Source organism: Erythrolamprus reginae, chromosome 3, assembly GCF_031021105.1.
Source record: "Erythrolamprus reginae isolate rEryReg1 chromosome 3, rEryReg1.hap1, whole genome shotgun sequence".
Taxonomy (NCBI): Eukaryota; Metazoa; Chordata; class Lepidosauria; order Squamata; family Dipsadidae; genus Erythrolamprus; species Erythrolamprus reginae.
The window spans coordinates 163,226,417-163,238,626 of NC_091952.1; the positions used below are offsets into that span (position 1 = coordinate 163,226,417).

The 12,210-nt window shown below is 50.8% G+C and overlaps 1 protein-coding gene across 1 annotated transcript in view; it reads right to left on the reverse strand.

Moving 5' to 3' along the window:
• Positions 1–11,817, reverse strand: part of LOC139165441 (uncharacterized) — a gene marked incomplete at its 5' end in the record, with an annotated part of 28,915 nt that extends 17,098 nt beyond the window's left edge. The window contains one exon of the mRNA XM_070748620.1: positions 11,070–11,817. Within this exon, the coding sequence (XP_070604721.1) occupies positions 11,070–11,817 (748 nt within the window). The remainder of the gene's footprint in view (positions 1–11,069) is intronic.
• Between the last annotated feature and the right edge of the window lie 393 nt (positions 11,818–12,210).

Genomic DNA, 12,210 nt, shown 5'->3' on the forward strand with positions numbered 1-12,210 from the left:
GTCATTGAAAAAGAATAGGTCCACACCAAGATATTTTTTGTATCATGCTGATCACTCACAGCATCACATCCTCTAAAAATCATTTTATATTTTCTTTTTCAAGCTCAATTGTGCTTATTTCACTGAACTTCTTGCTATTTGATAATTTATCAGCTTTTTGATTGATAAATAATAACTATTATTTTTGACTCCTAATGACCATGTAGATATATTTTCTTTATGATGATCCATCCCTAACTTGTTCTTTCAGATCTTTGCACAGTGTATTCCATATGAGGACAAATCATGCATTGTAAAGTTCTCTTGGAGTTGGAAGATACTTTCAATGTAATCTACCAGATCCCCTGCATAGATGGCCATAATTGCCCTAATGGGTTGTGACTATGTAGGAATGATGGGAAGGAAGCTAACTACCAGATTGCAAGAACACAAGAAAACAGTCAAATAAGGAGACCTAAACTCATTGGTAGCCTCACATTGCAATGAACTAGGACATACATTCAATTTTGTAGCTTCTAAGATTGTTGGACAAGCAGAGACAAAAAAAAAAAAAAAACCCAGTCAGGTAAGTTTGTTTGTTTGTTTGTTTGTTGGTTGGTTGGTTGGTTGGTTGGTTTATGCTATTAATGCTGTTTATAAGCCACCCAGCTCCTTCCAGACATGATTGAAGCCTGGGAAACTGTTGCCTGGGAAACAAGTAATTGAAGCCTGGGAAACAGTTCCCAATCAACTACTAAAAAGCCATATACAAGCAGGCACCATATAAATACCGTGAGGATGAGCTGCAACGTGAGTCCGAAAGCGTGGAAGACTAAACTTCTGGACTTGGTGACCAAACCCAGATTGGATTATGTAGTGTATTCCTTGCTATTGAACCTAAGTCCATCTATTTTACAGTTCATTTCTTTCTTATACTTTTTCAGCATTATATCCTTCTCCAGACAGAGTGGATGATAATGAAATGGAAGTGGGATAATTTAAGCACAGTCATTTGTGCAAATTAGATCTCTTAATTAATTGTTCATTGATCAAACTATTTGCCTCGTTGACTGTCTACAGTATTTTCAGGAATCTTCACTCAGACTAAAGATCAAAGGGTTAATACTCTCCCTATCTTCTTCAAAGTCCAACTTTTATTTCCATAGAGCAGAGATGTCATCATCACATTGTCTTTACATGAGGTATCAGGACTTTTCCCCCTTTCACTAAGCCAAGGATGGGCATGGAAGCATGTGATGCATTCAGCCTGTGGACAATGAGTTTGACATCTCTGCCATAGAGTGTCACAGGGAATACCATAGCTCCTTGATGGTGAACCTATGGCACGTGTACCACAGGTGGCACGCTGACCCATATCTGAGGGCACACGAGGTGTTGCCCTATCTCAACCGTAGCACACAAGTGTGACCTGGCCAGCTGATTTTCGGCCTTCAGGAGGCATGGGGAAGGCAGTTTTCACCCTTCCCAGGCTTCAGGAAAGCCTCCGGAGCCTGTGGATGGTGAAAAACTGGCCCAATGGGCCTACTGGAAGTCCAGAGGCTTCAGTTCAGCCTGCGTGCATGCACGTGGGGAGGGCATTACATTATAAGTGTAGGCACCCTTTTGGTATCCAAGTAAAAAATGTTTTGCCATCACTGCCATAGCTTATACAATTCTGATGTTTCTAGTTATACACACATCATGAAATTTTCATATATTTTTCCCCAAGACGTTTAAGCCTGTTCTACTGAGTGCTACTCTGCAATGTATTTCTTGATTATTTGATTCTTTATTGTTGATGAAAGACTATTCACCATTCAATATCTTAACTGTTAACTCTAAGGCTGGTTGTCATTACTTTTTGGTCATTGGTCTTATTTGTATTTAAATTTAGTTATTAGAGCTTACACATCCTTTGAATTTTTAGCTATCAGGATAATGTTATCAACATAGCACAGGTTTCCTGGTGTTTCCCCCCCCAGTTTTTAAACCACACTTATTTTGACACTGAATAAATTATTCTATTCAGATAATCATAAAGCTTCCCTTAATATATTTTCAGCATATCAGTTGAATAAATAAGGGGAGGACTATGCAGCCATGTCACATTCCTAGAATTATGTTCTTACATACAGTGGTTTGCTGACCTGTATATAAAATTTCCGTAAGGACAAGATTCCTATTTTTCTGAGCACTTCCCACAACCTGACATGATTGACACAACTGGAGGCTTTTCTGTAATTAACATAGAACTAGAACCTCCAGGTTTATCTAAAATTAGACACAATATCAAGATATGATTCCTTTCATTTTAACATGATATTGTATATTGATTTTCATTAACAACTGAACTGAATAACCCCCTCTGGCTTTATATTGGTTGTTTAGTTTTGAATTTGAAAATCTGTAGTTACCCTTTCATTTAACTTTACAAAATACTCTGGGAGTTAAAGAATTCAATGTTGCTAACTCTCCAATTGCTGTGGGTAATCAGTTTTGCAGAAGAGACGGAGTAACGACTCGGACACAAGAGCTGGATTTAAACTTGGGTCATTTTTATTATAATAAATTTGCATAATTTATTAATTAAATTAGCATGAATTAGCATAAATTTGCATAAATCAACATACTCAACTATGACCCGGAAACAGTGGACCTGCAGGGTCAAACAAACACTTCCGGGGCGGAAATGACGTAAAAGGTCAACATTCCTGGGCAACTATGGGCGTAATCGATGCTGGTCCAGGTGAGGGACCTCTCCCTCACCTGAGACCCTGCCATACACTCGCATGAGGGGGGTCCCGCCGGCTCACCCCTACCCTGGGACTTCAATAGCGGGACCCAAAGACAGGTTCCTCCCAAGTGCGCAGGTAGCACCCACCATGGGCTTGGAGAGAACCTGTCAATCATCCCCAAAGATGCCCAAGGGAGAACGCGCAGTTGCTGAAACCACCCAGATTTCCGCCCCTAACCTGCCTACCCAATGACCAGAGGTAAGCCAATTAACCTAATTAAATGCAAACACCCCCTAACCGCACATCCATCTCCCCAGTGTGGAATGGGCGAAAAAACAGCCTGGCCTAATGGGCGAGGCTGCAACAAATTCCCATTCGGCCCCCGAAGGCGACCCACTAGGCACACTGCAAAATAGGGAAGGGCGGGTGGGTGTCTGCTCTTAGTACCAGGTCCGGGCGAAAAGGCTTTCTTCCCGGCCTGCTGTCCCTTAAATAGGGCCAGCAGGCCCCGCCCGGACCCGACGTCATGCCCAGCCATGTGGGCAGGGCATTCTCGGCCGAAATCTCGCCTCGCGAGATTTCGGCCGAAAACAAGATGGCGGCCGCCATCGGAAGGGTCCGAGTCTGCCCGGCCCTTCCGCAACAGCGCCGTGGGGCCGGTAAGTCAGCCGGCGATATTGCAGAAGAGACGGAGTAACGACTCGGACACAAGAGCTGGATTTAAACTTGGGTCATTTTTATTATAATAAATTTGCATAATTTATTAATTAAATTAGCATGAATTAGCATAAATTTGCATAAATCAACATACTCAACTATGACCCGGAAACAGTGGACCTGCAGGGTCAAACAAACACTTCCGGGGCGGAAATGACGTAAAAGGTCAACATTCCTGGGCAACTATGGGCGTAATCGATGCTGGTCCAGGTGAGGGACCTCTCCCTCACCTGAGACCCTGCCATACACTCGCATGAGGGGGGTCCCGCCGGCTCACCCCTACCCTGGGACTTCAATAGCGGGACCCAAAGACAGGTTCCCCCCAAGTGCGCAGGTAGCACCCACCATGGGCTTGGAGAGAACCTGTCAATCATCCCCAAAGATGCCCAAGGGAGAACGCGCAGTTGCTGAAACCACCCAGATTTCCGCCCCTAACCTGCCACGGAGCGGGGGTCAGATCTCTATCTTGGCCCCCCGACTCCCCCCTCTATCTGCGCCAGCTCACGCAGAGACCGCTGCAGGTCCTGTAAGAAAATGGCGTTCCCCTGTTCTGACAGGTGAACGCCATCGGCCCGGTAAAGCCACGGCCGATCTACAGTGATGAGGGGATGGGCCACTACAACCCCACCTAATTCTTTGACAGTTTTTCCCACGGCCTTATTCACCCTACGCCTAACCCGGTGTATGGCCCTAAGGGAAATGGCGTCCCTCCAAACGATTCTTGGAAGGATCTCTGACCACACCACTTGCGTGGTGGGCCATACCGTGCGAAGCCACCGCAGGTCTTCGCGCGCCTGGACGATCAACGGTAGACCGCCAAGCAGGCACAGGTCATTGCCACCAAGGTGCAAGACCAGCCATCTGGGTGCGGCTATGGGCTGCCGACCACCCAGTCCCATCTGGGTGCGACCCTGGGTAGCCGCCCGCCCAGCAGCGCCGGGTACCGCCCTGAGATGCTGAGTACCCAGCAACGTCGGTAGGAGCCCCTCCCACCGCATACCCCTCCGGCCCATCCAAACAACATTGACCCACCGTCCCAACGACAGCTGGGTCCCGATGGCGCTTCTAGCTGCGGAGCGGCCGGCCCAGAAGACCATGCTGTGGCCACACAGCAGCGCCGTCGGTTTCTGCCTGGACTGGGAACCTGGAAGAGGACACACACAGAGAGGTTACCTAGCCTAAACCCTGCCCCGAATCCTCAGTGGGCCTAACATAACCCAAATATGCCGCTGACCGCCAGCGGCCGATCTCCTGAATCCGTTGGGCCGGGAAACCGGAAAGTGCCGCGCTAGTGGCGGCGCCGATACGGAACGAATGCGTTCCATAGCCGGCGGGATCCATGCCTACCTGAGACATTGCCTTAGACACTATTGCCCAGAATTGATACCGGGTCAGGGGGGTGCCATCCTGGTGTAGAAAAAGGTACCCACGCCCTGACCCACGCAAAACACAAAATTGCTGCAAAGCAGCCACCGGGCAAACAGACTTATCGGTGGCTGCGCTAAGTTCAAGTCTGACCCCTCTGTGTAACTGATCTGTCTTGGAGTGTCTCACCAAAAGAGAGACACCCCCCTGTCTAAAGGTCAGATCAGCGAGCTGGAAGGCGCGGAGCGACAAGTCAGACTGCGAGGAGGCCATTGCCTCGCTGACCCTGAGGGCCCCAAAAAACATAACACAAGTCGCTGCCCTAAACAGCCGAGCCTCGTAAAGAGAGGCACACAGACTGTCAAACGTCTGATTAATCAGAGACAGCTGCTGAACCGTCAGGGCCTGACGAGTGTCGGAGGGGAACCCCTGTCGCTCCCTCACCCAGCCTTCCAGCATCCTCCGGATGCGAAAATCACCCGAAAAATCACCAAACCCCCCCGCCTTGGACAGAAAGGCGAGGCCGGCTAACCTAGCCCTGATAGTCCTCACTGAAAGGCCACGCCCCTTCAGCAGGACACAGAATTCAGCTAGGTGCTCAACCGGGGCAGGCCAGCAATGGGGGTAACCCTTACCCAGCCTGAAATCCCCAAACTCCTTACCTGCACGCTGATAAGCTCGCAGGGTGCTAGGAGCTACCGATAAGGCGATCGCCCTGGAGGCCTCGTCTCTCCAGCTCTCGAGAGCCCGCCCAGGCTCCACAGGTGTGCTGGAAACACCTCTGGCGACTCTCGTGCCCACGGGGCCAGGGTCCGAAACCTGGACAACTGACCACGGGACAAGGCGTCAGCCACCCCGTTATCTAAACCAGGGACTTGCCTAGCCAAAAACAAGGCGTTCAAAGACAAGGACCTGTGCACGAAATGGCGGACAAGCCGCATCACCCTGTCACTCTTGGAGGACAGGGCGTTCACAACATGGACAACCGCTAGATTGTCACACCAAAAATGCACAGTCTTATCCCTGAACTGCTCTCCCCAGAGCTCTAAGGCCACTATTAAGGGGAAAAGCTCCAAAAAGGTCAAGTCCTTAACCAATGAACAGGCACTCCATTCCGGAGGCCATGCCGACCAGCACCACTGGTCACCTAACACTACCCCAAAACCGCAAGTCCCTGCGGCGTCGGAACACAGCTGCAGCTCCGCTTCCAAAAGAAGCTCCTGCCGCCAGAAAGACAACCCGTTAAAACGTTCCAAAAACTCCCGCCACACGCAGAGGTCAGCCCTGACCCCTGCGCATAAGCGGGTACGATGGTGGGGCAAACTTAGCCCCTTCATCGCATCATACAACCGGCGAGAAAAAGCCCTACCAGGCACCACTACCCGACAGGCGAAATTAAGGATCCCGGCCAACTCCTGGAGCTGCCGAAGAGTAACCTTCCTGCAGCCCAGGACCGCCTCGAGCTTACTCCTAATTTTTACCAACTTGTCCAGGGGCAATCTGGAAGATTGCTCCTCTGAATCCAATTCAATACCGAGGAAGGTAATCCTGGTGGCAGGGCCTTCGGTCTTCTCGGGGGCTAAAGGCACCCCCAATTGAGCGCAAAGGGCTTCGAAGTCCCGCATCAAAGCAAAGCATTGCTCCGATTGCGCAGGCCCGGCCATCAAGAAATCATCAAGGTAATGAACGACCGAACCCAGGCCACTACGCCTCCTGAGCACCCACTCCAGGAAGGTACTAAAGCTCTCAAAAAGAGAGCAGGAAACAGAACAGCCCATGGGCAATGCCCTGTCCACATAAAACCCACCTTCGAAATGGAAGCCCAGAAGCTCGAAGTCGCCTGGGTGAATGGGGAGGAGCCGGAATGCTGACTTAATGTCGCATTTACCCATCAAGGCTCCCACCCCACACTCCCTAACCATGGCCACGGCCGCATCAAAGGATGCGTACCGGACTGAACAAAGCTCGTCAGGAATGAAGTCATTCACTGACTCCCCTTTTGGAAAAGACAAATGGTGAATCAACCGAAATTCACCACTCGCCTTTTTGGGGACCACCCCTAGGGGGGACACTCTAAGATTCGAAAAGGGCGGCTCCGGGAAAGGCCCAAGGACCCTGCCCTCGGCAACCTCCTTTCAAATCTTAGCCCTCACAATGTCCTCATGTCCGACAACCGACCTGAGGTTGTCCGACATGAAGGCCTTCCTAACACCCACATAAGGGATCCTAAATCCCTCGGAGAAGCCCCTCAAGAGCAGCTCGGCTCTCGGGCGAGGGTGGTAGTCGACCAACCAACCCTCGAGCACAGACACATTAATTGGGCTGGGCCCCTTTTCCCCCAGCTGGTGGGGGAGGTTTTCCTGGACCCCCGCCCTTCTTCTCCGCCCCTTTCTTGGGGCGGGGACAGACTGAAGCTGCATGGGACCCCCCACAATTCCCGCAGGCATGCTTGTACTTACAAAAGGGACGAAAACACGCCCCTTTTGCAGCAAACTCATGACAAGCGGGCGAGGCCCCCTTGCCAGCCACACCAGGAGTCGCCTTGGCCGGTGAAGCCGTGCCAGGCTCCTCCTCCATGAAGTGCCCACTATCCGTACGCTCACACCCTTCCTTCCCTGACATATGCGTGGCCCGGAACCAAAGGTCCGGCACCACCATATCCCAAGGCAAGTTAGGCTCAACAGCCATCCTCATACGGAAACCCTTATCATAATGGCGCCATATGGTGCCCTTATATTCGAAGTGGGCCCTAGCAATCAAGTCTATATACTTAAACATGGCAGAGGCCATAGCCGTAGGTGAGAAAAGCATACAGCCAGGAGCTGAAGCATTTTGTCACCTTGGTCTTCTTTGTTTTCTCCCCCGGGACAATCTCTTTCTCCTGCTTGGGAACCTCTCGGTTCAAAAGCGAAAAAAGATCCACGTATTCACCCCGCCAAATAGCCTCCTTGACCGACGGGTGAAGGTGGCATCCTAGAGGGGTGGACGGCAACCCGCACGGTATAGCCCCTGCTTTAATACAAGCGAACGGGTCCCATACCGAGTTGGCCGCTACGCCAAACACCCCCGCACCGTGGGGGTAGGGCAAGACGGGTAGCGGGGGCATAACAGCAGGGGCCGGGGGAACCCACCCCCCTGCCCCGGGCACCGCAGGTATCCCCGTAGGACCCGTCCCGGGCTGCGAAGCAGGGCCGGCCGCCGGCGGCCCCAAAGGAGGAACCGGCTGTGCCCAAACCTGCCCGCAAGTGCCCGTGGAGGACCCCAAAAAACTGGACCCACTCCCAACCCCCGCCGGGGGAAAACCCGGGGCGGGGGAAGGAAGAAAGGACAGCGGTGTGGTGTGTGGTGCAGCCTCACCTGCCCCGTACGGGGTTGATGACATCCATGGGGGGCCCATTGTTGCAGGGCCCGGGAAAGCCGCCATCGGCCCTGCTGGGGCCTGTCGTCCGACCGGAGCCATCTGCCCAGCCGGGGCCGCCGCCGGATCTCTCCCCAACGCCGCGGGAACTTGCTCGATGGACGCTCCGGGGACCGCACCGCTCCTCCACTGCTCGAGCTCGTCGAGCCTCTCCAACACCCTGGCCCAAGACATGGCAGGAGAAAGAACAGGTTGAGGGGCAGGAGGCAACGAAACCACCCCCCCTTGCTCGGGGACCACCCCCGCATTCCCCTCCCTACTGGCCCGAGCCCGGGCAGAAGGCCTAAGGGCCCTCCTGGGGCGTGCAGCCGGCGGAGCCGCAGGGGCAGTGGCAGGCCTCTTTTTTGGAGCCATCCCAACTTTCCCCAATATGCAGGGCAACCCAAACTACATGGGGCAAAACCTTCCTGACAGTGGCAAGCAAGGTCCCCCACCGCTGTGCCCTACCTAGGGCCAAATACTGGATGGGAGAAGCCCCTGCTACCCCCCAGGCCCCGTTCCCCAGGCGCTAGTGGAAAGCCTCCCCTCAAAGGTAGGCCTTACAGGCCTGCAATCTGGCCTCCAAACCGCCCAGGACCATGGACCCCAGAGGCAACGCCCCCACCGCGCCCTCCTCCCGGCCGGGAGGAGGTTACCAGTCCCCCTCGAGCCCGAGGGGGATCGCTGAAAACCGCTCCACAGATGTTGAGGATTGAGCCTCCAACGTCGGCTTCCAGCCAGGAAGAAACTCTTCGCCCTCTCGGTAGGCCACAAAATGGCGGCCGCAACACGAGGGCAACCAAAATGGCGTTGGAGCAGCACCAGAGAGTGTCTGCTCTTAGTACCAGGTCCGGGCGAAAAGGCTTTCTTCCCGGCCTGCTGTCCCTTAAATAGGGCCAGCAGGCCCCGCCCGGACCCGACGTCATGCCCAGCCACGTGGGCAGGGCATTCTCGGCCGAAATCTCGCCTCGCGAGATTTCGGCCGAAAACAAGATGGCGGCCGCCATCGGAAGGGTCCGAGTCTGCCCGGCCCTTCCGCAACAGCGCCGTGGGGCCGGTAAGTCAGCCGGCGATATTCTCTCTTTGTGTATATGTGTGTTTGCTCTTTTTATTGTATTCATTTCATTTATTGATTCTTTGATGCTTTTGCCTTCTTTGCCTACTTACCACAATGATTGTCAAGTCTGGAAATTTGGCTATTGATAGACTTTCACACAGAAAACTAATGATGAGCACATTTGTGGTTTGGTCTCTTATTCTATGCATATTTCTCACTCATTTTTTTTTCTTTTCCATTTTCAAAATTTAAGGCATGCCTTCAGACAGATGCTCCTGCAATTCTGTCCTGTTAATTTACCCCTTCTTTCAAATGTCTAGTCCCAATGGAAACCTGGGCTGTTTCATTTTCTGATCCTTGGTTGTTGGTTTGTTTGTTTTTAAATTAGCAGACGTTTAATTCATGACATGTCAAAACTGCAGAATTATGGATCTATGTGCCTTCAAGTAGCTTAATGAGACATTTATATACTGTTCCTCCCTTACATGCTTCTTCTGCCAGAAATGTTCTATAACAACTGGGTAAATGATCAATAGGCACATTTAAACTTTATTGTAAAGTTTATCTTTATTATGTAAAGATACATATAACCTTTAGGGAAAAAATTATTGAATCAACTTAAATTCTGATTAGAATCACTTCAGAGAATCAGAGGCATCCAATTTAGTCCAAACATTCAACCAAATTATTTTATTCAGAAAATCAGTTTGATACAGAAATTCAATCAAATAGTCTTTCCATCACACTTACAAACTGTTCAGCCTTAGTAATTATATATTCTGACCTACTCAATCTGAAATCACACATCAGGAATGATGAATGTTTTGCCTGACCATTACTTTATGCATTTTGTTTACCCCAGTAAACAAATCAGCATGGAATTGCAGATGAAAATTGCAGCTGTCGAACCATACAAAAATGTCTGTATGCTATGATCATGCTGTTGTTTAATTTCAGAAACAGGCTTTGCAAATGAGCCCTTTTCACAAAATGTGAATGAAATGGAGTAAAATCATTCCCTACATGAACACTACAAATGGGGCCTCCTATTTATTTTATTTTATTTTTATTTAGTTAGTTTGTCAAACATGTAAGAGATAACAGGTATAAGTATAAACATGGACATGATCACAGGAAATGAGTACATATAAATGGGGACAGTAAGACAGGGACAGTAAGCATGCTGGTGCGCTTATGCAGATACCTTATGGACCGCTTAGTATAATAACTGAGGCCTTTTACCAGAACATGTGAGTTTAATCAGAACATGCCAACAGGGCAGGTACAGGCTTAAGAAAATACACAAGAGAACACAGACTTATATACAGGACGCCTTCTGAGGCAACTACCAATCATATACAAAGGAGGGTTCCCGCTTTAACAGTAACTATGCTTATGCGGCCAATCAGGACCCTGGAGAGGGATACGCGAGCTCGAATCTGACAGCCGGCTTATTGCTATGCAGACACAGCACTCCTGCCCCTTCGGCTGACACAGACATAATCCTTTAAATACCCAGGTCTACGACAGATTCTCTCGGAGCGCCGGGGCTCTGTGGGATGTTCTGACCTCTCGATCTCGGCCGGATGGATTGGTTTGGGAGCCTGGCCCACCTCTTCTTCCCTGTGATACGCTGAGGAAAAGTTTCCTGAAGTTCCTGCAGCTGTGGGTGGGTCCTGAAGACACACCCCCTGGAACTCATTGGCTTCTTGCCGATCCTCCCTATTAGGTCTAATCTGATCCAGGTGTCTTTTCCAAATTCGCCCGTCTCTTAGTTCTACCTCGAAGGAACGAGGCCCCAGTTCCCTGCATACTATACCTTTCTCCCAATTCTTTTGGCCTGAATAGGCACGGGCAAATACCGCGTCTCCTACAGTCACCTCACGTCTGGCTGCTTCTGGCCATTGTACTGTTCCCGCATACCCTGGGTGCAACCTGTCGAGTATGATCCGCAATTTGCGACCCATTAAAAGCTCCGCTGGCGTCTTTCCCGTGGTTACACAGGGGGTAGTATGTTGAGTCATGAGCACATCAGCCAATCTAGCCTTCCAAGAGTTCTGGGGTAGCCGTTTGAGGGAGTCTTTAACTGACCTAACTGCCCGTTCCGCCTGGCCATTACTGGCCGGGTGCCAAGGCGAGGACAAGGCATGTCTAATGCCAGCAGTGGCCAAAAAGGATTCAAAGAGGACTGATGTGAACTGCGGGCCGTTGTCCGAGACTAGTAGGTCCGGGAACCCATGCGTGGCAAATAAGGTCATTAAGGCTTCTATGATGGCCTGTGACTGAGTGGACTGCATCTGGGCCACCTCTACCCACTTGGAGTATGCATCCACGGTGATTAAAAAAGTTTGCCCCATGAAGGGACCGGCCAAATCTATGTGCAAGCGTGTCCAGGGGCTAGATGGTGGTTCCCATGTTAAAGGTTCCGCTCGTGGGGGTAAAGGTCTACTCTCCTGGCAAACAGCACAGTTAGCCACACATTGCTCCACTTCCTTATCTAATGCTGGCCACCACACGTAATCCCTGGCTAGCCCCTTCATTCTAACTATTCCATGGTGCCCCTTGTGCAGCAGGGACAACACCTGGTTCCTCAGCTTGCCCGGTATAACCACTCTGCCACCCCTTAAAAGAACTCCTTTCTCTACTGAGAACTCCGTGCGACAGCGGAAAAATGGAATGAACTGGTCAGCTGGGGTAGAGAGTGGCCACCCCCTCAAAACCCATTGCCTTACCTGGGCCAGAATGCGGTCTTTCCCTGTCTCTCTAGATACCTCGGGGGCAGCCAGTACAACTGGCCCGTCTGTCAAAGCAAAAACGGAGCTGGCCGGTGCAGGGTCTGTTACTTCTTCATGTACTGGGCACCTGCTGAGTGCGTCTGCATGTGCAATGTGACGACCCGGTTTGTATGTTAACGTGTAAGTGTAATTGGCCATAAAGACAATCCAGCGTGTCATACGTGG